A 26813-nucleotide genomic window follows, 5' to 3' on the forward strand; every position below is an offset into this window, starting at 1 on the left:
TATCCTAGGATTCCCCCACCCGCCCCCAGCATCTTCCAGGCACCCTGCCCTTCCCGTCCAAACTCCCATCAGGGAATAGGAGATACAGCAGTGAAAAAAACAGCCCTGGTCCCTTCCCTCAGGGAACTTACAGTCTTGAGGGGGTGGGAGATCCCCCAGTGACCTGAGGGAAACAGTCCTGCTATGCTCATAGCAACTCACCCCAAGCATCCTTGCTTGATCGTCATTTCACATTGATTTGATTCATAGGATTGGACTTGTTGAGCCCCTTTGGAAAATGTTCACATCCCTTTATGTGCCTAGTCACTGACTCACTCATTCACTCGAATACAGTGCCTTTTCTACCAAATTGGCAGATACGAAAATTTTGATAACATGCTGTATTGGCAAGGCTAGGGGAGTATATACATTGCTGGTGAAGTGTCAACTGTACAACTGCTTAGGCGGCAATCTGGCAAATTTCTATCAAACAACAAATGCACAGACACAGCAATTCCTTTCTGGGAATTTATCCTCCAGGTACACTCACAATATAGGATAGGAAAAGAGAGATTTAAACATTATCCACTGCATAGCCTTGTTATGAGGGAAAAAAATAATAATGGGAAATAACCGAATGAATGGTTCATTTATACAACAGAATACTATCCAGCTGGTAAAAAGGAACCAGGGGAGGTGACTTATGTATTGATGAAATAATCTCCAAGATGTATTGTTCATTGGAAAAAAACTAAGTGTAGAACTCTGTGGAAAGGACGCTTGCATTCATGTTAAAACGTATGTCTCTGTATATACATTTATCTGTGCATAGACATCTCTGGAAGGATAGACAAGAAACTAGAAACAGAATTTGACTTGGAGGAGAAATGAATGGGAGGGGACAGGGTTGGGGTTAGGGGAAGGAGATATTCCTTATATACATTTTTATACTTTTGACTTTTGAACTATGTGAGTCTATTATCTGGTCAAAATAAAAAGAGCAAATGTTGTTTTTAAGACTTTTAGACATGAGCATCAGAGGAAAAGGGGTAAATGATCTAGAAATAAATATTTAGGAGATAAACCAGCAGGACTAGGTTACCTTCATATGGGAGAGGTGGAAGTAGCAAGTGATGCTGCCAAGCTTCTGGCTTGGGCAATCCAGCTAATGCTTTTAGCCAATTCACATCGCTCTGCCTTAATCTCATCATTCAATTAAGTGTCTGTCCAAGGTAATACATTTGCATTCCCTGAATGTCAGAAGGGCTTAGGCCTTCCTGAGTATTTTCTACAATTTGTTTCCTTCTGTTTAGCCAACTTTAGCATTTCCAGTATATCTTATTTTGTGATTCTAACAAGAATTTGTCATAGGCAACTCATTGAATTTATTTTAGTTTCATTTTTTGCCACCTCATTTCTTATTAAGGTTAGATGAGGGACTTCCCTGGGTAGTCCAGTGGTCAAGACTCCATGCTTCCACTGTGGAGGGCGCGGGTTTGATTCCAGGGAACTAAGATCGCACATGCCATGTGGCCAAGGAAAAAACCTAAAACTAAATAAAGTTAAACGATACATGTAAAGCATTTAGACAGTGCCTAACCCAGAGTGACTACTCAGTACACATTATTGGTCCTCCTGCCCTCATTTTAAAATGTTTGTTTGCCTCTAGGCACCATAGAGCCTTATTAAATTGAGGACTCTCCACGGCTAGTTTCTGTTTAACAAGGCTTTGCTGTTTTCACTGTGAGTGAATACACATAGTTTTCATCCCTTTGTTTAATTGCTTTTAATTTTTAAATATTGAAATATTTAAATTATATAGAAAACTGCAGGAAAGGCTGTAACAGAAATCTATGCATCTACCATCCAGATTTAGCAGTTATTAATATTTTGCCTTATTCGCTTCAGATATTACACACCAACTTTTAAAATAATAAAGCAACTTTGGATTGCAAAATAATAATATTAATATATAAAATTATTTAGCTGACTTTAAATAAATATACATATTATATATATATATAACTTACAATTATTCAAATACATAAATCAGATACACATACTCAAAATGAAAAAATATTCACCTCAACACTAATAGTAAACAAGCAGAAACAGCTTAATCCACCATAGAGGGATGGTGAAATGAATGATAAAGCATTTCCGTGATCCTGTGTAGCTGTTGAATACAGTGAGGTGATTGAAATGTCATGGAAAGGTAACTACAGGAATTCCCTAATAGTCCAGTGTTTAAGACTTAGTGCTTTCACTGCTGATGACCAGAGTTTGATCCCTGGTAGGGGAACTAATATCCCACAAGCATCCCACAGTGCGGCCAGGGGAAAAAAAAGGTGTCTGTGGTAGAATGTGAGGTGGAAACCACATGTGCGTGTAGAATCGGGCTGTGTTTACAATCCCATCTTTTGCTTTTACATTTCCGTTTAGAAGAAAATATGAAAGGAGGTTCACGAATCTATTAACTTTAAAAAATTTAGAAGATTAAAATCAGGTCTGCTGCTGCTGCTGCTGCTAAGTCACTTCAGTCGTGTCCGACTCTGTGTGACCCCATAGACAGCAGCCCACCAGGCTCCCCTGTCCCTGGGATTCAGGTCAAGAAACATTTATTTTTAACTTTAATATTTCTCTATATTATGAACTATTCTTGCAACCGATATGCATTACTTTAATAATAAAGATAATAAAACATTTAAAGGATATAGCCTTCATAATAAAAGTATAGCTCTTTGAAGACAAATCGGAAAATCCAGGAGAAATGTACAAAAAGGAGGAGGGAGGAAGAGAAACCTTTTCTAGTCACACTAGAAATAACCTTTCTGATGTATTTCCTCTGAAATTTTTGTTGTTGCCTACCCTTTTATATATGAGTGATCCTGTTAGGGGAAGCACACTGACTGAAACCGCCCACCCTGGCTAGGCACTATAGTAACCATCTGCATTTTATGACAGGAGGTCCTGGTAAGGAACACAGAACTTATAAGCCACCCCCAACCGGAAGAGTTCAGGAAAGGTCAAAAGGAGACCCCACATGTCCAACCACCTCCCCGAATCCTCACTGGCATCCCTCTTAGCTGAACAAGGTGTTCACCACCAGGAAGGACTCTGAGTCAGAATGATTGGCTAAAGACAACCCATCACCATAAAACCTGAGACTGGGAGCCATGTGGTAGAGCAGTTCTCCTGGGTTCCCTTACCCTACTGTTCTCTGCCCCGGTGCCCTTTCCCAATAAAATCTCTTGCCTTGTCAGCACGTGTCTCCTCGGACGATTCATTTCTGAGTGTTAGACAAGAGCTCAGTTTCAGGCCCTGGGAGGGGTCCCCCTTCCTGCAACAATCCCACTAAATAAGTATAACCTTTTTTTTCATTGAACATTAAATATTTTCCTTATAGACATTTTTTATTAGTTACCAAGTATTCCACTGAGTAAACTCACTGGTTTACTAATCCTATTGTACTTGCTGCAGACATTTTGAAGTAGTCAGTTTTTTCTCAGAGAAGGCAATGGCAACCCACTCCAGTACTCTTGCCTGGAAAATCCCATGGACAGAGGAGCCTGGTAGGCTGCAGTCCATGGGGTCGCTAAGTTGGACACAACTGAGTGACTTCACTTTCACTTTTCACTTTCATGCATTGGAGAAGGAAATGGCAACCCACTCTAGTGTTCTTGCCTGGAGAGTCCCAGGGACGGGGGAGCCTGGTGGGCTGCCATCCATGGGGTCGCACAGAGTCGGACACGACTGAAGTGACTTAGCAGCAGCAGCAGCAGCAGCAGCCGTTTTTTCCTATAATGACAGACAATGCTGTAAAAAAACATTTTTTCATAAATCTTTTACTATATTAAAATTTTTTCCTTTATATGGCCTCACAGAGGTGTAACTATTGGGTCAAGGGAATCAGCCAAATTGTTTTCCAGATTTCCCCATATTTTTACCCTCCCATTGACAGGGCCCATTTAGCCCCAGCTCCCCAGCACTGGGGACAATAAAACTGATTACAAAACACGTTTCCTAAACAATTGTCACATCTAAGTGAAGCGTATATGGGCATCATTATACCATTCTTGTGAGTATTCTGTGGGTTTTGAGTTTTTCCAAATAAAAACGTTTTAAAAAAAATGTAACTCATTTGCTGGGGAAGCAGATTTTTGCCTTAGAATTTGCATCTCTTCCAATTTGCATTTCCCTCCATTTACATTCCTTTAAAATTGTGTATCGTTTACTACTAGAAACTTTGTGCACTTTCCCAGATGGCCTTTTACCAGTTTTATTTTTTTTGTTTGTTTTAATGTCCTTTATCTATTTATCTATGAGGGTCATAAAATTTTATTGTTAACAATTTATGTGTGATTTTCACACAGAAAAACATTAGCCTGTCATCTTTGTTACAAATCTTTTCTCTAGTCGTGTTTGCTTGTCATTTTTGGCTTTTCAGTCTGACTGATTTCCTTTTCACATAGTTGACTATATTCACTGACTTCTCTGTGATTTCTACTGTTGTTTCTAAGCTAAGAAAAGATTTTCCCCTTGAAAGATTTCACAGCTACTCACTCAGCTCTGCTTCTTTATGGATTGCTTCAGTTGTTTGCTTGCTGTTCACCATTTAGCTCGTTGGTTCATTAGAACCTGGTTTCAGGTCCATCGCGGAGAGAGGAGGCTGGGAAATCAGCTGACCCACACTCCTCCTGTAGCCTCTGCTCCGAGAAACTAGGAAAGTCCCTGATTTCTCCTTCCTGAGGGTAGGAGCAGTATGCCGAGAAATGTGAGCACTTCTTCCAACAAAAGGGAGCAATTTCCCCCCCCCTTAAAACCAGTAACTCTCTTTGCCTGAACATCCTCTTTTTCCATTTTTTAAATAATAACTTACTGCGGTATGTTCACATACCACACAGTTCACCCGGTTAAATCATACAACTCAATACTTCTTAGCATCTTCACACAAGCATCACCACCAACAGTTTTAGAACAGCTTCAGTTCAGTTCAGTTCAGCTGCTCAGTCGTGTCCGACTCTTTGCGACCTCATGAATTGCAGCATTCCAGGCCTCCCTGTCCATCACCAACTCCCAGAGTTCACTCAAACTCACATCCATCGAGTCAGTGATGCCATCCATCCATCTCATCCTCTGTAGTCCCCTTTTCCTCCTGCCCCCAATCCCTCCCAGCATCAGAGTCTTTTCCAATGAGTCAACTCTTCGCATGAGGTGGCCAAAGTACTGGAGTTTCAGCTTTAGCATCATTCCTTCCAAAGAACACCCAGGGCTGATCTCCTCTAGAATGGACTGGTTGGATCTCCTTGCAGTCCAAGGGACTCTCAAGAGTCTTCTCCAACACCACAGTTCAAAAGCATCAATTCTTCGGCGCTCAGCTTTCTTCACAGTCCAACTTTCACATCCATACATGACCACAGGAAAAACCATAGCCTTGACTAGGCGGACCTTTGTTGGCAAAGTAATGTCTCTGCTTTTGAATATGCTATCTAGGTTGGTCATTACTTTCCTTCCAAGGAGTAAGTGTCTTTTAATTTCATGGCTGCAGTCACCATCTACAGTGATATCGGAGCCCCCCAAAATAAAGTATGACACTGTTTCCATTGTTTCCCCATCTATTTCCCATGAAGTGATGGGACCAGATACCATGATCTTTGTTTTCTGAATGTTGAGCTTTAAGCCAACCTTTTCACTCTCCTCTTTGAACAGCTTCACCATCCCCCAAATCAGCTTTTCTAGGGCTTCCCTGATAGCTCAGCTGATAAAGAATCTGCCTGCAATGAAGGAGACCCTGGTTTGATTCCTGGGTTGGAAAGATCCCTTAGAGAAGGGATAGGCTACCCACTCCAGTATTCTTGGGCTTCTCTTGTGGCTCAGCTGGTAAAGAATCTGCCTGCAATGCGGGAGGCCTGGGTTCAGTCCCTGGGTTGGGACGATCCCCTGGAGAATCGTCTACCCACTTCATTATTCTGTCCTGGAGAATTCCATGGACTGTATAGTCCATGGATCCCAAAGAGTTGGACACGACTGAGTGACTTTCACTCACTCCAAAAAAACCCAGTACTAATTATCTGTCATTTCCCACTTCCCTATAACCCCCTTTCCCAGCCCTATGCAACCACTTTCGTCTCTACGCATTTGTCTTTTCCAGACATTTCATGTAAACAGATTCATAAAATATGTGGCCTTTTGTATCTTACTTTTTTTTTTTTTGGCTGTGTTGCATGACTTGTGAGATCTTACTTCCCTGACTAGGGATGGAACCGAGCCCCAGGCAGTAGAAGCACAGAGTCCTAACTGCTGGACCTCAATGGAAGTCCTCTTAACTTCTTGTATTAAAGCCTAATGTTTTCAAGGTTCATCATGTTGTACCATGTATCAGTAGTTTTTTTCATCTTTTTTGTCTCCACATTTTGGCTATTAATAATACTTCTGTGAACATTTCTGCTCAAGTTTTTGTTTGGACATATGTTTTTATTTCTCTTGGGTATACACTAGGTGTTGAGTTGCTAGTCACATGGTAATTCTGTATTTAACCTTTTGAACAACTATTAGACTATTTTCCAAAGTATTGCACAATTTTACATTCCCACCAACATGGTAGGAGGGTTCCAATTGCTCCACATCCTCGCCAACACTTGTTATTATCTGTCCTTTTAAATTATAACCACCTTAGTGGATGTGAAGTGGTTTTGATGTGCATTTCTTTGATGACTAATAATGTTATTCATGAGCTTCTCATGTTATTCATGAGGCCATTTGCGAATCTTTGCAGAAATTTCTACTCAGTTTTGCGCAGTTTCTCATTGGATTGTCCCTGTTATTGTTGAGCTGTAAGTTTCTAGATGTATTTCCAATACTGCTTCCTTATCAGATACATGATTTACAAATATTTTATCCCATTCTGTCAGTTGTCATTTGTCTTTTAAGGACTATTTTTTTAGAGCAGTTTTAGGTTTCACAGCAAAATTGAGAGGAAGGTAGAGATTCCCCATAGACCTCCTGCCCCGACATGTGCACGGCCTCCCCCATTATCAACACCACTCACCAGAGTGCTACATTTGCTACAATTGATGACCCCATGTCCATAGTTTATATTAAAGTTGTACGTTCTGTGGGTTTGGACAAATGTATAATGGTGTGTGTCCATCATTATTGTATCATACAGAGTATTTTTACTACCCTAAAAGTCCTCTGTGCACTTCCTCTTCATTTTCTTTATAGTGTCCTTTGAAACATAAAATTTTCTAATTTTGATAAAGTCCAATTTATCTACTTTTTGTCATCTGTGTTTTTGCTGTCCCATCTAAGAAGCTCTGCCTAACCCAAAGTCAGAGTGACTTATTCTTGAATTTTATTCTAAGAATTTTATAATTTTGGCTCTTATATTTAGGTCTGTGGTCTGTTTGGAGTTAATTTTTGCCTGTGATATGGTAACTTCATTCTTTCACACACTGATATCCAGGCATCCTCACCCCATTTGTTGGAAAGATGATGGTTGAAGTGAAGTGAAGTGAAAGTTGCTCAGTTGTGTCCGACTCTTTGCAACCCATTGGACTATACAGTCCCTGGAATCTTCCACGCCAGAATACTGAAGTGGGTAGCCTTTTCCTTCTCCAGGGGATCATCCAAACCCAGGGATCAAATCCAGGTCTCCCACATTGCAGGCAGATTCTTTACCAGCTGAGCCACAAGGGAAGCCCAAGGATACTGGAGTGGGTAGCCTATCCCTTCTCCAGGGGATCTTCCCAACCCAGGAATCGAACCGGGGTCTTCTGCAATGCAGGAGGATTCTTTACCAACTGAGCTACTAGGGAAACCCAAGATGATGCTTGCCCTCACTTAATTGCCTTGGCTCCCTTTTCGAAAATCAATAGACCAAAAACGTAAGGGTTCTCTTCTTATTTAGTGGTTTATTATGTGCTTATTCTCTTGAAATTAAGGCAGAAGAACTCTCAGACAAGTGTGACCAAAAAGTCTTTGAAGAGTTTTAAAGAAGACATTCTAGGAAAATGGTGCTAGGGAGGATACCCACTTCCTCTGGAGAGGCTGCAATCCTGCCGGATGTGCCACAGACACGGAGAAACATAAGTGTTAGGGGAGTCAGACTTGGATCAGTGACCTAGACGCTCTTACCTCCCCATCTGTGAACAGTCCAATGTTTCCAGCCAGGGTTCTCGGCCACCTCAGTCAATAGAAATTGATCAGAGGCAAGAAATACAGGAAGGTTTTATTGGGGTCCCTGCAGCAGCAGAGGGGAACAAGAACAAATAACAGGTTCCCTTGCTAGCTGGGCTCACCGAGGTGTGAGGAGTGGGTTATTTCTATGGGGTGAGGATAGGGCTGTGTCCAGGGTCAAGCTGGAAGTTTGGCTTAGGTGGTTTGCCCACCCCTTTGGTGGTGCTGTGTGCAGTACTCTGCTTTTGCTCCTGACTTCCTGCTTTTGCTCCCCGCCCTTCAGAAGTGGAAATAGGGCTCTTTGGTCTCTTTGTATCTTGTTGTCCAAAATTTTCCCCAGTTGCACATGCACGCAGTTCTTTTTAGTCCCTTATAGTTTCTTTGTATTTTTGCTTGAGGGGGAGATGTTTGTCCAGGTGCAAGCACTGCAGCAAAGGGTCCTGGTCCTAGGACTCCGCCTGTTTTACCAAGTCCAGGAGAAAGTTATGTTTGCCTCTTCGTGAGGTTTTGGGTTCCATCCTACTTAGCTATGTGGGGGAGGGTGGGGTATGCCAAGTGGCTGTCTCCCTGAGCCTTTCTGTGAGATGGGAGAGATTTGGGGAAAAGAGATGATGTGTGTCAACATGCTCTATAAGCTTTGAAATGTTGCTGATGTTACTGGTGGTGATGATACCGGTGATGGTGATGATACCAAAAGGCAGACTCTCAGGTTTGGGACTTCAAAGGTGGCCATCTTGACCCCATCCCAATGCTGGGTCATTTCTCCAATATTCCTACAAAATAGCCACCTAGTCTGAGCCTCTCTAGTGACAGAGAGCTCAGAACGTCCTGAGAAGGCTGTTCTGTATTTGGTGTCTCTACTTGTTAGAAAGGGTTCTCTAGAGTGGGACAATCCTAACTAATCTAATAATATCAGCCATGCCAGGCACTGTAAAAGGTGCTTCTACACAGCATCTTATCTGATCTTTCAGATAACCCCGGGAGATCAACATACTACTAGGCACCGGCATTTAATAAGGGGGGAAACAGGCTCAGAGAGGTTAAGTGACTTGCTCAGGAGCCCACAGCCAGTAAAGATAGATGCAGGCATGATTTGGACCCGAGTCCATCTGACTCCAAGACCCACACACCTGAGCTCTGGGCTGTTTGGTAGCCTTTCCTCAGAGATTCCCAAGCAAGGGTCTCTGTTTGGTCCCTGGGGGCTACCCTTCTTATCCACACTGGCCCTTGACCACTGACCTCTGCAGACGTTCACCTCACCAATGTCGCTGTGCAAAAGACGTCTCCCGACTACCACCCAAAGAAGGTGAGGAAGCTGGGCTCCTGCCCTCGGATATGGCCTCTGGGACTGGGCTGGGGTGGTGAGGAGGGAGAGCCCAGGAGAGTTCTCCAGAGAGGTCAGGTCACTGCCTGTTTTCAGGGCCCAGGGTAAGCGTATACATGGAGGCCCACAGATCACGTGTTTAAATGTTTAAGAGTTACAAATCAAACCAGTACGCCCTTTAACAATATGTGTTGTGTCGTCCTACCTGGACAGATATTATCTATCTATCTACTACCTACCTACCTAATAACCTTCCAGAAGACCAGGTTCATATTTAGCATACTCAGACTTCTCAGAGTTAAGAGCCAGAACAGAAGAGTACAGAAAAAACTGGTCCCCAGCTCTCCACCACCCTGTGGGGGCCTCCTGCAAACACGCACACACCCAAAACAGCAAGCTGTGGGTGACTCCCTGGGTCTTGGAGTACCCACATGGCCAGTGCAATCTGTCCTCAAAGGGCAGGCCCAGGGAAGAGGCCGGTGCAGGGCATTTGGGCAGAGACTTCTGGGGTGGCGGATAGCAGGTGGTGCTCTAGAAAGAGAGGCCCAGGCTCTGGGTAGGCCACACCTCCTTGGGAGTGCAGATTCTCTGCCCTGTAAGGGTTCTGCTCATCACAGGACTCAGGGCTGGGCTCCCCTTGTCCAAGACTAGGGTCTGTGCTGATGGCAAATGGCCGTCCTGGTTGGCCAGGTCTGGGCTGATTAAAGTTTCCTCTCTCAACCTGGTGGTGGGGCCCAGGGCTGCAAGTGGATGCTGCAGCGCTTCCGGCAGTACCTGGCGTCCAAGCACGGGCCCGAGGCAGTAGAGACACTTTTCAGCGACATGGACAACATCTTCATCAGAAGCCTGCAGAGCGTGCAGAAGGTGATCATCAGCGACAAGCACTGCTTTGAGCTGTACGGCTATGACATCCTCATAGACCAGGACCTCAAGCCGTAAGTGGATGGGCTGGTGGCCCGGAGAGCACGGGGGTTGCGGGGGAGGGGGGATGTTTTATACCCTCTGCACCCAAACTGCCTGGCTTTAAGCTCAGCTCTGCAACTTCCTGGCTGGGCATGCTTCCCTTCTCTGAGCCTTGACTTGCCTGGCTGTAAAATGGTCACTGTGCAGAGAGGAATGTTATGAGGAAGAAATGAGCCCCATGCCCAACACTGGCCTTTCCCAAGCATCTGCTGAGTCAGCAACCCTCCCCTCCCATTAGGCAAGAAACTTCCCCTCTGTGAATCCTGGTGCTTTGAGGATGCAAAGGGCTGGGCAAGGGAGTATTGTTACCATGTCAATTCCCAGAATTTTGTGCCTTCCTGCAGTGCTCACGAGGAGGTTGAACACACCTGAGCTGTCAGGGAACACACTGATGGCCCTTGGGTGATACAACAGGGCACAGAAGCCCAGTGGGGTTGTCCAGGCAGCTTGAGGTCATGCAGTAAGTCCAGGGCTGAGCTGGGCCCAGAGTCCACGTTCCTGGACTGAGTAGCTTCCACCAGCACTATGGGTCCTGGACCCAGCCCCCTCCCCAGGGTCACTGTATCGCTCTTGGGGGCCTTTCTGAGCCAGGAGTAGGAGCCCTAGAGCAAAACCTAAGTCAGGCCCAAGTTCAAGAGAAACCAGGGCCAGGCCCCAGCAGGTCTCTCTCCTTTGCCCTCTGGGATGCAAGCTGTGCTACAGGCATTAATGTGGACACTGATGGGGGAAATGAGCTTAGAAGGAGGCAGTAGATAGGAAAAGGGGGCCCCAGTCTCTCACTGACCTGCTGGGTGAGCCCTCCGCCCTCTGTGCCCCAGATTCCTGTCTGTCAACTAACAGAGCTGCAGAAAACCAGAGGTCACAGGCTGGAAGCCCTTGGGCTGCTTTTGGCCTGCAGACACTTTGAGTTTGACCTTCAGAATGTTTTTATTTCATTGGGTTGATTTTCATCGACCATTTCCCATAACTGGAAGATGTTTGCACAAACATCGGGATGTTTTGGAAGAGTCAGAGGGTCTTAGAATTCTGGGTTCATATGCTCACAGGGCAACACTCTGCTTGAGCTGCCACAGCCACCCCTTCAGAGGTAGAACGCTCTTCCCAGCCCACCACAGGCCTACCCCTCCCTGCCACTCCCCACCCCCCTGACTTGGCAGGCTGGTTACCATCTTTTAAAAACCATCTTTTATTTAATACTTTTATTGATATATTTGGCTGCAACTGCACTTCATTGCAGCATATGGGCTAGTTGCCCCCATGCATGTGGGATCTTGTTTTTTTAATTGGCCAGTAACGTTTTAACATATTTTTCAACATCAAGTTTTTACAGATAATACACATTTTTAAACTTTTAGTACTAGACAAAAATACCTAGTTCCAAAATTTGAAAAGTCCAAATATCAGTGTTTGAAAAAAGGTGTTAAGAATGCATGTGGGATCTTAATTCCCCCACTAGGGATTGAACCCACGCCCCTTGCATTAGAAGGTGGATTCTTAACCACTGGACCACGAGGGAAGTCCCCTGGTTACCATTTATAGACAAATGTTCACTAGGAAAGTTTCTCTCATACTCCAGCTCTTCTGAAAGAAGCCAAAGGAGTAATAAGCACAGGGCACAAAATTGTTCTTACCCTCACCAGCTTGCTTCATTTAAGTCACCACCTGGACCCTGTGGGGGTTTCAGGTGTGACAGTTGTTTTCAAAAGTTTTAGTCCCTGAAACCTTTCTTCAGATGGAAACGTAGAGACAGCAGCGCTGGTTGAATTGAGGGTGGGGCCCAGGCACCTCATCTAGTCTCTCGTGAAATTCCAGGGACCAGGCAACCTTAAGATTTTCCATTCCCTTCCCTCCCCAGGTGGCTCCTGGAGGTCAATGCGTCCCCATCACTGACAGCCAGCAGCCAGGAGGACTATGAGCTCAAGACCTGCCTCCTGGAAGACACCCTGCACATTGTGGACATGGAGGCCAGGTGAGAGAGGGCAGCCTCGCTCATACACCCCTGTACCTCCCCATCAGGGCTCCCGCTGAGGAGAGAGAACTTGGAACCCTGGAACTTGAGAGGACCTCAGAGATGTCTCTGGCCCCTCCACCCTCCCCCGCCCCACTGTTCTACAGGTGGGGAAACTGTGATGTTCACACAGGATCAGGTCCTGGCCCAAGGATTCGGCCCTGACCCAGCAGAGCAGGGCCAACTACAGCTTTCTGAGATTCAGTCCCGCAGAATTTCCTCAACCTTTCCTGACTGTGGGACCCTGACCCAGTCACTTCTCTCTGAACCTCAGTGTCCTCATCTGTAAAGTGGGAGATTTCATATCTAACTCTCAGGGTTGTTAGATTAATTTACAAAGGTAATTTATTTTAACATGTCTAACTCACAGTAAGTACTCAGTAAGAGGCTATTTATTGATATAATGATGTATATATAATAGGAAGATCCAGGGTTTGACTTCAGGAATGGCTCAGACAGTGTTGGCTGGTTTGTCTGTTCTCACTTTCCTCTTTCTCACCTCTTTCCTCTCTGTTAGTTTCTCCCCAGTTATTCCAGCAAAATTTTGAGGGCTGACTCTCATTGCTCCCTGGTGGGATTGAGTCACATGCCCATCCCTGAATCAATTACTGGGACTCTGATTGACCAAGCCTAGGTCTTGTGCCCTCTCCCAGGGGTTGGGGTCAGCCCCACTTGAACCATGAGAGTGAGAGAGTGAGGCTGGTTTTCAAAAAGGAAACCCCAGGTACCCAAAGGCTAAAAGAAGTGAAATGGATGCTGAGCAGGCAGAACCTCAGGTGTCCACCACCCTCATCCACCATCACTTATTCCTTCAGCAAACACTTGAGGCCCTCCTGTGTGCCAGGCCTGGTGCTAAACACTGGGGAACGGTAGATAAAGGACACGGCAGTCCTAGTCCCCGCCTTCGTGGAGTCTGATCTGGGAAGGACAGCAGACTTTAAACCAGAAAGCACGTTACTGGGGCCAAGTGTGGAAGCCTGGGGACAAATGGGGATGACCCCCTCAGGTTATCCCCCACTTTGGATGGACAAAAGGTACTCGGACAGGGTGGGCACCAGTAGGGTGCTGGGAGCGTGCAGGGCCCTGGCCTGAGGACCCCACCAGGTGAACCTTCATTAACCCTTTGTACCTCCTGCTTGTCCAGGCTCACAGGAAGGGAGAAGCGAGTAGGAGGCTTTGACCTCATGTGGAACGATGGCCCTGTCAGCAGAGAAGAGGGCGGTCCTGACCTATCGGGGATGGGGAACTTTGTGACCAACACACATCTCGGTATGTGGGGCTAGATGGGGAGTGGGTACATGGGAGGTGGCAAGTAGTCTGAGAGGCAACTTTTCATGGAGGTTAGAATGTTTTACTAGATTTCTATTGTTTGGTATTTTTCTCTGTGTACACTTTTATTGACTTAATGTGCTGTGCTGTGCTTAGTCACTCAGTGATGTCCAACCCTTTGTGATCCCATGAACTGTAGCCTGCCAGGCTCCTCTGTCCATGGGGATTCTCCAGGCAAGAATACTGGAGTGGGTTGCCATGCCCTCCTCCAGGGGATCTTCCCAACCCAGGGATTGAACCTAGGTCTCCCACATTGCAGGTGGATTCTTTACCATCTGAACCACCAGGGAAGCCCAGAATGTTTTAATTTGGTCTAAAATTTACCAGCTGTGTGACCTTGAGCAAGGGACTTAACCTGTTCCTCATCTGTAAAACAGAAATTCAATAGTTTCTATCTCAATATATGCCTAGAATACTGCACGGCATGTGGTGAAGGATATTATTAATCTGTTATGAGGCAGATTTCAAAAAGCTTAGGTGGCACATAAACAAAAAACACGATATGTTGCTAAAAGAAATTAAGGACTTCAGGGCTTGACCTTAAACTTGGCTTTTAAAAAGTGAAAAATTTCCCTGACTATAAAAATTATTCACACTCATTGTAGAATATTTGAAAACTAAAGAAAGAAATGAAAAAAATCATCCAAACATAACCATCTTTAACAATCTGGTGTATTTCCTTCCAATTTTATAAAAATGCATATATTCATATTTTTTTCTACAAAATTGGCATTGGGCTGAAGCTTTGAGTCTAACTTTTCCACATAGCATTTTCCAGCTCATTCAATAACATTAGTAAGAGCCTCTATTTTGGGCTTACTTGGTGGCTCAGCTGGTAAAAAATCCACCTGCAATGTGGGAGACCTGGGTTCGATCCCTGGGTTGGGAAGATCCCCTGGAGGAGGGAAAGGCTACCCACTCCAGTATCCTTGCCTGAAGACTCCATGGACTAAAGGCAGACAGGACTGAGCAACCTTCACTCACTCTCTTTTGGAAACACACTATGGCCAGGTCCAGACTACTTTACATACATTATCTCATTTCACTTTTAGGCAGCCTTGATTATTTTACAGACGTGGAAAGGGTCTCCAGATGTTAGATCACGCGCCAACGGTCTTGGTCATAAGTGGTGAGAGAGGCCTTGAACCCAATCTGTCCAACTTCAAAACCCGAAAGCTAGGCTGCTAGCACTTGTCCCTTGGCAAAATTAGAAACAAAATCACCATACAGCTGCAAAAACATCCCCAAATTTATGAAACCAATTTCACATAATTGAGCATTTGGCATGACTCCAGTTTTTCCCTTTTATAAATAATGCTGTGAGGACATCCTCTCAAATAAAGTTCAACTGAAACTGGCTATTTTTTTTTAGGACAGATTCCTAGGAATAGAACTACTGGGTTAAAAAAATGGACTTATTACAGTCAAATTGCTTTCTTAGAAAGATTACACAAATTTGCAAGCTCTGAATTTAAAATGACAGCAGCAGCAGCAACAAAAAAACCTTTGCCAACTTCATAGGTAAAAATATTTACTTGTTTTCTGTGCATTCCATTGATTATGTGTGAGGCTTCGGAGTTAAAATTTGCAGTTGTTCTTTTGTGAGCTGTCCATACTTATTTCCCCCCAGTGGGTTTCCATTTTTCTAAATTTGTAAAGGCCTTGGATATTAATATATGGAGGATATTTTCCCTCTGTCAAACTTACTGTAAATATTTTCCTTTTGTTTGAATATTTCCATTCAAACAAAATGAGTTTGTCATTTTCCTTTTTGTTTGTGGCATTTTTCTTCCTTCTTTTCTGATGAAAAGTTTTGAGTATCTTTTAGGGTTTGGTATGATTTAGGATTGGGTTTGGCTGCAAACAACTAACAAACTAATAGTTACCCAGAGAGGAACTGATTTGTCTTGAGTCACCACAAGTCATTGGGGAGGCCATAAGTGACAGATGCACAGTGCCACCAAGGACCCAGATCTTTCTTTACCACACTCAGCCTGTTAGCCCTGATGCTCATGCTTGTTGCCTCATGGCTGCTCCAGCTCCAGACACTGTGTCCTTATCCCAGGCAGGCCCAAGGGCCAAAGGCTTTCCTTCAAGCTTTGACTGTTCCCAAAGGAAAGCAGGTAACTCTGCTGACATCTCACCCGCTAGAGCTGGGTCACATGGCGCCTCTGCTGCAAGGAGGCCCGGGAAGTCAAGTTCTAAGCAGTTTGCTTTGAGGAAGGCAGAGGAGAGGCGGTTTGTGAATGCTTCTCCCACGGCAGACCCCTAGGGCCTGCCACATGGCGTTGTTGGAGGATGGCTATACAATGCTTTCAAGCTGTACAATCACCTGGAAATCTTGTTAAAATGCTGTTCTGACTCAGTAGGTCTGGAAGAAGAGGGCTAAGAGTCTGCACACCTAAAAGCCCCCTAATAGTTAACTATTGTTGTGTAACAAATTCTCTTGAAGCTTTGCAGCTTGCAACGACTGTCTTACTTGCTTATGATTCTTTAGGTGTGGCTTGGGGTCTCTCACAGGGGCAGGCACTTAGCAGATGTGCTGAGACATGGTGGCCTAGGATAGCTTCATTCACATGTGCGGTGGTCAAGACGGGCTGTCAGCTGCCTTTTCTTCCAGGTGGCCACTCGTTCACACAGTAGTCTCAGGGTTCCAAGAAGGCGAGAGAAGACAGTGAAGCCTCTTGAGGCCTAGGCTCAGAAATTCCACGTGTCATTCTGCCACAGTCCGTTAGCCAAAGCCTGTCCAGCCCAGATTCAGGGGTCAAGGAAATAGACTCCATCTCTTGATGGGAGGAGAGGCAGTTACTTTGCAGATAGGTCCATAGAGGACTAAGAGGATTGTCACAGCCACCTTTGCTAACAATCCACCTCAGATATCAGTGCCAATGGTTCCTGCACCATATTTAAGCAGCAAAGACTCAGAACAGTGGTTCTCCAGTTGAGTATCTGGGTGGGTGATTTTGAATATAAGAGGAGCTGGCCGGGGGTGGGAAGAGTATTGATGAAATGAATTAGGGATGTGTTGGCAATCTGGTGAAAAGATCAACAGATAACCCAGAGATGAGCCTAGAACTCCAAGAGATTTGAATTGGACACGAAGGTTTGTGAATTATGAATGAATTATGAACCTTAGTTAAGGCTAAGGCTCCACGGAACTCACTTTGGAAAACCCCTGGGATTGGCATTTAGTGGACTTGCAGCTCAGGGAAGCCTTGATTGCTGTTGAGTGCCTAGGAGGCAGGGGTGGGGCTCTGGGGAGCTGAGAAACATGGCAGACACCTCCAGGTCAGTAGTTGTGCCCAGGGGGATTCAGTCATTCAACCACTGTTTGTGAGGTGCCATTAGTGCACCTGGCACAAGATTAAATGACCATGGAGTTGCCTCAAGGATCAGCTCTGAGCACAAAAGAAAGGAAACACTGTGAATGCACTAGGAGAGGATGTGAAGTCAGCCTGAACTGCCTGGGACAGCCTCCCACAAGAGTAGGAGCCACCTCTGGGGCCATCCACCTCTTAGCTGAATGTGCCTGATACACGAAATTTAGGTACCAGGCCCTGTGCCAGCTTTAAGCGCATTTTCACGGAGCAAAGCCAGAAGGCAGGGCAATATGGGGAGTGGTTAAGAGCTTGGCCTCCGGAGCTAGGCAGCCTGGGTTCAAGCCTCAGTCCTGCTACTAATTGTGCGATTTGGAGCAAACTACTTCACCTCTCCGAGCCTCCTCTTCTCTTGCATACATTATGCCTGTGAAAGCTCAAGTCAAATCTACATCCTCACCTGAAGTAGCCCGATTTGGGGTAGGCCCCCAGTGAATACTACCTGATCCTTGCATTTACCCCATAAAGCAGGTATCCTGATGTACAGATAAGAAAACTGATGCTCAAAGAGTTAAGTGACCTGTCTAAAGGCCATGGCGGTTGAGAGGGGATACGTGCTAGGTCGCATCAGTCATGCCCAACTCTGCAACCCTTATGGACTATGATACACCAGGCTCCTCTGTCCATGGGATTCTTCAGGCATGAATACTGGAGTGGGTTGCCTTCCCCTCCTCCAGGGGATTTCCTGACCCAGGGATCGAACCCACATCTCTTCTGTTTCCTGCATTGGCAGGTGGGTTCTTTACCACTAGCTCCACCTGGGAAACCATCCGTGGTTGCCCGGCTTCTGCTGGCCCCTCCTTCTGCAGGTAGTAGGAGCACCGGCCCCTTCTACTCCCCTAAGACCCCTCGACCAAGGACAGCCCATGCCAGTCAACTCTCCACTTCCCTTCCAGGCTGCGTCAATGATCGGAAGGAACAGCTGAGGCAGCTGTTCCGCTCCCTTCAAGGCCAGAAGAAAACGCCCAACTAACCCCCAGCATGGAGAACCACTGGTACCACAACGGCCCTCTCTCTGCTCCCCGTTTTTCAGCACAGCAGCACTCAGAGCACTCAGTCGCCCTCCCTTCCGGCCTGGCAGCTGCTTTGGCCCAGCACCCCACCCTACCCTGGATATCTTTGCACCAGAAGAGAACCAATCTCTGGGACTGGATAGATTTTAACCTTGATGGATTGGTTAGCTTGGTGAAGAGGAGAAATGCAGCAAGTTATACCTGAGGGAGATCACATCTAATAAAGCATTACAGCCCTCATTTGGAGAGTCTTTGGGCTCCAGGTTTGGCTCAGGGAATGCTGTTGCCACAACCACATCTTCCTGGTTTTGAACCTTTGATGTCTCTCAGGGGATGTGTTGATAGGCTCCTCCAAGAGCAAGGGCTCAGTTCTTAAATTGTGTTCGCAAAGCAAGCAGTTGTTAAGACTGTGTGTTTACTGGGGGTCCGAGTAAGGGCTGAGCCTTAAATACATCCTGCCCTTCTTACAATACCCTGACTGCATGTCAGGGGACCCATGGAGCTCCCTGATCATCTGAAAACCAGTGGGCCAGAGCATCCCCATTTCTCAAGTAGAGAAGGCAAGGATCAGGCAGGCAGAGCTGCTTAGTGAGTCTCCATGAAGGTGCACTTATTAAGTCAGCTAGATGACCTAGGTGCCTCTCTGGGCCTTCCTATTTGAGGTTGGGAGCTGAGCTTTTTAGATTAGAAAGCCCTGGGCTGTCAGGCAGAGATGGCTTGGGGAGTTGGGCACATGTAAGAATGTCTGCATTTTCCACATTCCAACACCTCTTGGTTGAAGAGGAGTTGAACCAAGAGTGGGCTGGTGGCTAACTGCTTCAGGACAACCCTTCAAGGGATCCCAGGCAGCTCCTCTATCACTCCGCCTGCTTCAGGACAGTTCTTTTAACTGAAAACAGCAGAATCTGACTGCAGGGGGAAGGGAAGGGCTTTTCAAAGAAAAATACTGGCAAATCTAAGTAGGTCAGCCAGCCTTGGGAAGGCCAGAAGCCAGGCCATTCTGGGGCTCCTGCTCCAGAATGTGGGGGCTTCCCTCATCCCTGTGACTGGGTAAAGCCCAGACAACCCTAGGAATGGGGTCCACGTCTCCAGGAGAAAGAATCTGATTGGCTCTTCTTTGGCCTAGCATCCACCTGGCCAGATAGGCAGGGTCAACATTCAGAGAGAACTTTGAGCCAAGCAGTCATCCAGACAGTATCTACCAGTGAATGCCATAACTCCCCATTTTCTTACATTTTTATTTTAAAAAATACAACAGCAACATGTCCTTCCCTTGCACCCAACCATGTAGTTTCTATTCTGAGGGAACCACATAACTGTCTGCACACAAATTATGAGCTTATTAGACACCTGTCTTTGCTTCTCACTTTGATGTATCTTGAAGCTTGTTCCAGATCAGTTTTCAGCTTCCTTATTCTTGATTACAGCTGTGTAATAGTCCACTATTTGGAGTTATCACATCCTTTCATCTACTCTGGACATTTAGTTTCCGATTCCACCTCCCTACTTCCTAGGGCCACCTTGGAGAAACCCCAGCAATTTCTACTAAAAAAAAAAAACTCAAAAGGATGCAAAACCAGAGGTTTGGGCCAAATGTGGCTTATATAAAGTGTTTTGTTTGGCCAATATTCAAGCTTTTTACAATTTTCTGAATTAATCAGCAGTATTTAAAAAGCAAAGGATTCAACTTAAAAAATCTAAATTTCTAGGTTTTCAAAGAAAGCACAAGATCTGGCCATGGCAGCCTGTGTCCCCGCATTTAACTATCGGCCAGAACCAAATGGAGTGCCCTCTCCACCCTGCCCTGACGTCATTTCAAGGAGGAACCACTGCCCCTTCATAGACAGTACTCCAAAGGGAGTGGCATACCTTCCATTAAGGACAAGTGAGGTAAAGACTAGAAGCTACTATTCGTTCATTTAGGTAACATGTATTGAGCCCTTGAGGCACACCGAAGACATCCCTCCCGGCACATTCACATTAGGGTCGCAGACCCTGAAGGCAGACGGGAGCTCTAAGCAGCGCTGCCCGGGTTCTGCTTTCAGAGCCCGTGGAGTCGCGTCCCGCCTAAGCACAACACAGCAGGATGGCCCTCATCCATTGCTGGCGCAGGGCTCTGCAAGGCCTTCCTGACTCCAGAGCAGCCGAGGTGGGATGACAAGCAGCACCCGCTCTGGACTCCATCCCGGGGTGAGCAGGAAAATGGGCCCCAGTGGCAGCACGGGGGCCTATGTGTCTGCCTGTGCTGAACCACAGAGCACTAACATTCTGTCCTTCATCCAGCACAGGAGCCTCCTGTAAGCCTCCTGCTTTATTCCAATTCTGCTACACACACTGCTTGAAAATACGTCTCTCTCTTTCTGAGAGGAATGCTGGAATGAGGCTCCCACTCTTCTCCCTCCAGGGCCCATTCCAACAGCAGGCCATTGTTGAGAAGTGCCTGCTGCAGTCCTTCTCGCACCCCCATTGGCGCTGCCCCCACCCACCTCCTGGTGGCTACCAGGGCCTGTCAATGGGCCTTGTGTCCATCCAGCCCCAGTGGTCAGGCCGGCAGATACTGGTGTAGGCTGAGGGTTCCCTCCTGCTGTCAAAAAGTAGCCAAGTGCTACAGACAAAGAAGCTTCGTACATGGCTATGGCTGCATTTCTCACACCTGTCCCCTTGCAGGGTAGATCCTGTCCTTGCAGGTTTCAAGGCTGGAGAGTTCTGGGTCCTCCATGACCCAGGGGAGGATACTGGTCTTAGGTCCCCCACCTGGGTTCTTAGGTTTCATCCTTTCAAGATGACCTTGAGAGCTTTAAGCTCATCCTGGTTGAGGGGAGTCAGGTTAAAGCCCTTCAGCTCCGGTTTGCCTAGGGGAAGAATTCATCAGTGAGTCAGGGCTCCCGTTGTCCAACCTACTGGCCCTGGAGTCTAGCCTGGCAATGCAGCTTACACTGCATTCATGCTGCCAAAAACTTGGCCTTGAAATCTGACAGAGAAGGGCCTCAAATTCTGCAAAGCACAGAACGAGGAACATCAACACCTGTTCCTGAGTTACCAAGAACCTGCAGAGTCATGACGGCTGTGCAGAACCCTCCTAATTTGTGCCAGACTGACCAATTTGGAGTGGTTAGGTTTACCTAGAAATTCAGCTCTAACCTGGACCACCTGACTGAGGCTTTCTGACCCTTAGTCAGAGGTATCTTGGCCCCCACAGTCACATCCTGGCATAAAATGTGAGACACTCCATGCCATTCTTGTGCCTGAAAAGAACTTGTAACAGGAATAAGATCCCACCAACTTCCTGTCCATTCCATCTCTGGTCAGCTCAAGACAACCCTGCCCACTTCCCACTCACCAGCTGCCCACCCCAGCCTGCCAAGTCTGAGCTCATACTGTCTCCCCTCCTGGTTTCCAGCCCCACGCTTAGTCCCCAGGCCAATACCTTGGGCCTCAAAGAGGCGATTGACCTTCACTTTAAGTTGTTTCCGGAGTCTTTCTATTTCTTTATCCAGATGTTCCTGATCTGAAAAAATGAGACAAGCAAACAAGATGAGGTTACACTACAGACACCCAAGGATACCAGCCTCTGCCCAGCCCCACTGAAGGCAGGGGTCTGAGCATGCGGGGGTGAAAATGGGACTTGGGAGACCAGTTGAGGAAGAAACTAAAGGCTAAAGAAGGGACATGGCCTACCCCGACCACTGAGTGAGCCCAGAACAGGGCTGAGCACACTAGTTTCCCAACTTGCAGTTTATCAGCCTGTTTTCATTATGCAAAGTACCCTGGGCAGTGGATGGGGAAGGCAATACCAGGACTTTAGGTCACCCTCTCACAATGAAATTATGGAAAATTCAGATTTAAGAATAAAAAGACACAGCCTATTCGAAGATGGATGGAAAATAGGTGGTTGACGAAGTTTACAAACCCACATCCATCCAGGTGAGGAGTTTTCACAACAGCAGGATTGTGGTAACTGTGACCTGAACAGTCAACATTCTGTCTCATGCTCACACTTAACCAATTCATGGCAGGGAAGAGAAGGCTGTCTTACAGAATGGACTGTGCCCAAAGGCAGATGCATCGTGAGAAGTGCAACCAACTGATGACACCCAACCAACTCCATCTGCTGTTTTCACCCACACATGAGTGACATTTTTGCCTTTCCTACAGACCTTCATTCTTTCTGATGGTGATAAGCCCTGACCAGCTAAGCATTCTGACCTGGGCAGTCGCTCGGTTCTCGTTGTAAATGAGTAACCACCATCTTGCATGATCTTTGTTTAGCCTGTGTCCATCCCTGAGAAAGAGATGCTGCCCTGGAACCCTTCTAGGTCAGTGACAAGACCACACTCATGGGCCAAGAGAGCTGGGGACCTGACCCTCAACCCAGGCAGGCAAGGCCCTCTGGAAGCTTACTCTAAGCAGCCTCCAGTCCCTCTGCAAGTACAATGACAATTCAATTTTATAACCATGATTTTAGTGTATGTTTTCTTCTTTTTTTTTTTTTTAAATGTTTATTTATTTAACTGTGTTGGGTCTTAGCTACAATGCATAAGCTTAGCTGTCCTTTGGCATGTGGGACCTTAGGTCCCCACCAGGGACCCAACCCGAGTCCCCTGCACTGGAATGTGGACTCTCAACCACTGGACCACCAAGGAAGTCTCTAGTGGATGTTTTTCAACAGAAGTTTCTCCTCCAAGCTGATCTACTTTCCTTTGACAGAATTTCAGTTTCAACAGGGATAGAGTTACCCTGTTTTCAGCGGCAGTGGCAACTGTGCTGCTGGTTCTCTTGGCCCACATGTTTTCAGGGGTGAGGAAGAGAAAACGTGTAACCTGCCCTTATCCCAGCCAAGGACCCATCTGCAGCCTGACCTTTTACTTTCATGACTTTTCTCCAAAGAGCCTCTAGGATCATGGTTGTGAGATCTGTTGTGTACCCTAGTGTGGCAAACTCAAGAGCTTCATGCTCCTCAAACCTCCATCTTCAAGCCTGATGCTACTCCGGGGATGTGAAAATATGAGCACGTGCCTTAGATCTGACCAATGAGGTATCAGCAGAAGTCCCTGAGGAGGACGGTCTTATTTCCAAACTAGAGAGCAAGGCCATATATGGAGAAAACCCTCCTGCCTCTCCTCTAGCCTGGCTCTCAGACACGAGGCCTGCAATCATGACACAACAACCAAGAGAATACATCGACTCTGCTGAGCAGCTGTGCCAGTCCTGGACTGCCCATCTCTGGACAACTTCGTACATGAGATGAACAGAACTGTATTTCCTTAAGTCCTACTAACTGCTAGAGTTCTGTTATTTGCAGTCCAACTCATTCCTCAATGACAAACACGCACTATGCTGCTGCTGCTGCGTCACTTCAGTCGTGTCCGACTGTGCGACCCCATAGCTAGGTACATATATTATTTTATCTCAACTTTTACAACAACTGTGCTATGTAGACGTATCCCCCTTCAGAGATGAAGAAACAACTCAGTGGCACAGCAAAGATGAAAATGCACACAGCCACCAGCCACCTCGCATCAAGCTGCCAGAAGCCGGGGTGGGGGTGGAGAGGGTGTGGCATGGGGGGTGGTGCTGTTCCTGACCCCTGCCCAGGAGGCTTACCTTTCTCAATCATTTCCTTTGTCTCAGGGTGAGGCATCCTGATAAACATGTTCCCAAAGCAAACCATCACGTCTTCTGAAATGGCAAATAGTCATTCCTTCAACAAATATTTTGATGTCAGGCATTGCTTTAGATGCTGAAAACACAGCAAAACAGGACGAAATTCCTGCCTTCCTAGCTTATGTTAGAGTGGAGAAGAGAGACTATACAACAACGTCAAGACAATACAGATATGATTCATCAGACCCTGAAAGGTATCTTAGAGAAAACTAAAGCAGGGAAAGAGAGATGGGGAATGCCAAAAGGAGGAGCTTGTCATTTATACCAGGCAGTCTGGGAAGGTCTTACAGATTATGTGCCATTCCGGCAGAGACCTGAAGAAAATGAGGAGTGTAAGCCCTGCAGACACACATCTAGGGAAAGAGCGAGCCAGGCAGAGGAACCAGGAACAGCAAGGATCAGTAATGTGCCGGTGTGTCAGAACACCAAGGAGAGCAGTGAGGGTGCAGCTGATGAGCGAGCATTGAGGGCAGAGGAGACAAGGGGGGAGAGTTCAAGGAAATCAGTTAACACAGAGTCCTGTAGGACTCTGGAATTTTACTCTGGTGAGACAAGAAACTGGAAGGTTTCAGGCTTTCCAGTGCACTTTAAGTGCTTGGTTCCTGAGGCCCTTCATCATGGCCTGGCCTCTGCCCATCTCTCCAGCATGATCACATGCCCCTCCCCTATTGCTTCCTCTATCACTACCACTTAGCCTCACCTAAAGAGCTGCCATCCCATTATCCAAGATCAACCCTGTGTTCACTTCCTTCTTCGGCTTTCTTACAATTTTCAGTTCTGTATTTATGCTGTTGACTTACCTGTAGAGCACAAGGGCAGGAGCTTCACTGTTTTTACACCCCCAGCACTTTCCCAGTGTCAACTGATAAGCTAGCAGCTAACAACCTGCCACTGAGGTAAGAAACTGAAACCCTGAGCCACAGTCTACGTCAGACCTGCAATACTGTCTCTCCCGTCTCCAGGGCTGTGCCACACACCTGTGGCCTCCTGCCTGGTCTCTAACAGGAATAAGTCAAAGGCATTAGAAGGTAAACTGAACAGGCCTCTGGGCTGCAGCAATGAAGCTAGGCTTACCAGTGAGGCTGAGATCCTTCTGCAGGGCCCTCAGGCCCTCCCGGTTCCGATTCCTTTTGGTATCCAGGTCCACAATCTGAAAAGCACAGAGGCAGGAGGGAACTCAGTTACCTCCTACCCTGGTCTGTACTCCCAACAGATGTTGGGGATGTTAAAACCTAACAAAGACGACAAGGCATCGTTCCTCGGTTAATTCTAATGTCCTGCCTAAGTGGACAGATGTGTGAAGGTACTTCTTCCCCTACTCAGCTTCCAGCTCCTTAAAGACAATGCTTCATCCAGGTGTCTTCCCCCCCCCCCCCCCAGAGGAGGTGCTGGGGAAATGTCTAATGACTAAATGGGTAAGTTTTTATTATCATCCACGGGAGCACCAGTTCTCAAGCTTCAAGGCATTTCAGAATCACCAGGGGAGTGGAAACCACTTCCTGAACAAGCTCCTCCAGCTGATTCTGACCGAGTATCCTGAGAAAAACGACAATATTATATCAGAAAGGCACGGGTATTGGCACTGAGACGGTGGTCACAGCAAAACGGCTACTAAGAAAGTGAGGTGGCAGTGCAGTACTACTGCCGGGCAGTGGAGGCTCTGGGGCGGAACACCCAGGTTTGAATCCTGCAGCTTGCTATGAGCTGTGTGACTTCACCTCTCTGAAAAACAGGGACAGGAAGAGGACCCATCACCTAGGTTATTAACCTAGGAACTAAGTCGGCACAGTACTTGATACACAGTAACTACTCATTCAACTTTAACTGCTATTTGTCAGCCAGCACACCTTGATGCAGTGTTTACTAGGCTCTCCCTTAATACCCAACTGACCAAGCATCCAATCATTCTAACTGGAGATGAGGAGTCTGAATCATTCTTGATCCCTCCTACTCCCTCACCCCTATACTTCAGCATCATGGAGGCCATCTCCAAATGGAGATGACCCATCACCACCACCTAGGCCCAAACCCATCCCTTACTGGCCCCTCATTTACCCCTTGCCCCCTTATAGTCTGTGCTCTACAGAGCAGCCAGAGGGATCTTTCAAAGCCTCAATCCATTATATCACACTCTCTTCCCACCACAAGCTCCCTTAAACTCCCTGTGCAGGTCTCCACGGCCCTCCGGTGGCCTGGGCCCCACACTTCTCCCACGTCCCGACTCCTGCGCGATTACTAGACCACCTGGACTTCTTTCCTGTTCCTCTTCTGGCCTGGACTGGAGCGGTGCAGCCCAGGTCGGTGTGAGGGCCCAGAAACTGCATTTTCAAAAAGCGGTTCAGGTAAACCAAAGGCCCAAAGAGGTAATGGGTCGGGATCCGGAAAGCTGGGCAAAGGGCAGAGGAAGAATGGCAAGAGAGCAAAGGCCTGGCACAGAAGGGCTTAATATGTGCCAAATACAGGAGTCAAGGGCGGCGCTGTGCCACGCATTCGACATTTGGCCAACATGACCTCACAACCGCCCGGTCTGTCGTCACAGCCCTTGGCCCACAAGACTAGGTCAATTCACAGCGAGCCCAAGCTGGAGCCGGATTCCGGACCCTGGGCGCTGCTCCAGGAGCTCGCAGGCCCAACCGCAAAACCCGAGCCCCAACCCCGCGGACAGGCCTCCTACCTGCCGTTTGTCCGCCAGCACCTCCTCGGCGAGCTCCTCCACCTCCACCAGGTACCGCAGCACCCGTTCCGCCTCGGGCGACAGCATGATGCCTGCCAGTCACGACTCCGCTACGCCGCTATCCTACCGAGCTCACCTCCGGCTCTGCTGCACTGCAGCTCCGTCCGCGCACGCGCCGCTCTCACAGGGCTTCCGGCACGCATGCGCAGTTAAAAGAAGAACGGAGGCTCGCAGGCTCCAAAGCTCGCGCGAAAGCGGACGCGAGAGGCGGGGCCTAGCTTGGGGGCGGGGCTGGAGCGCCCCC

General features: G+C 47.0%; 2 protein-coding genes across 7 annotated transcripts in view; one reads left to right on the forward strand and one right to left on the reverse strand.

Moving 5' to 3' along the window:
* Positions 1 to 18439, forward strand: part of TTLL9 (tubulin tyrosine ligase like 9) — a 50417-nt gene extending 31978 nt beyond the window's left edge. The window contains exons 11-16 of one of the 3 annotated variants that reach the window (XM_070381557.1): positions 9405 to 9463; positions 10220 to 10416; positions 12300 to 12413; positions 13597 to 13721; positions 15154 to 15302; positions 18055 to 18439. In XM_070381557.1, coding sequence (XP_070237658.1) covers positions 9405 to 9463; positions 10220 to 10416; positions 12300 to 12413; positions 13597 to 13721; positions 15154 to 15302 — 644 coding nt within the window. In that variant the 3' untranslated portion in view covers positions 18055 to 18439. Of the gene's footprint in view, positions 1 to 9404; positions 9464 to 10219; positions 10417 to 12299; positions 12414 to 13596; positions 13722 to 15153; positions 15871 to 18054 lie in introns of those variants that run through there. The other 2 variants (XM_005887907.2, XM_070381558.1) reach the window with 2 other exon arrangements.
* Positions 25 to 26813, reverse strand: PDRG1 (p53 and DNA damage regulated 1). 4 transcript variants are annotated; one of them, XR_011466579.1, is made up of 6 exons: positions 26510 to 26813; positions 24910 to 24985; positions 23776 to 23850; positions 21599 to 21679; positions 10256 to 10327; positions 25 to 3777 (listed from the first exon to the last, which is right to left on the reverse strand). XR_011466579.1 is itself a non-coding variant. In XM_014479464.2 (5 exons), exons 1-5 carry the CDS (start codon positions 26594 to 26596, stop codon positions 10320 to 10322), a joined length of 327 nt encoding a protein of 108 aa, XP_014334950.1. In that variant the 5' UTR covers positions 26597 to 26812; the 3' UTR covers positions 10255 to 10319. The 4 variants fall into 4 exon arrangements, 2 of the variants coding, with proteins under 2 accessions (XP_014334950.1, XP_005887968.1); XR_011466578.1 differs by lacking the exon at positions 25 to 3777 and adding an exon at positions 7747 to 8615; XM_014479464.2 differs by lacking the exon at positions 25 to 3777 and having other exon boundaries at positions 10255 to 10327; positions 26510 to 26812.

Source organism: Bos mutus, chromosome 13, assembly GCF_027580195.1.
Source record: "Bos mutus isolate GX-2022 chromosome 13, NWIPB_WYAK_1.1, whole genome shotgun sequence".
NCBI lineage: Eukaryota > Metazoa > Chordata > Mammalia > Artiodactyla > Bovidae > Bos > Bos mutus.

Coding starts and splice junctions, on each gene's coding strand:
- PDRG1 (XM_005887906.3), bottom strand. CDS start 26,596: ATGCTGTCGCCCGAGGCGGAACGGGTGCTGCGGTACCTGGTGGAGGTG. Junction 23,851..24,909: donor GAAGGATCTCAGCCTCACTG/GTAAGCCTAGCT, acceptor TTGCCATTTCAG/AAGACGTGATGGTTTGCTTT. Junction 21,680..23,775: donor AAAGGAAATGATTGAGAAAG/GTAAGCCTCCTG, acceptor TCATTTTTTCAG/ATCAGGAACATCTGGATAAA.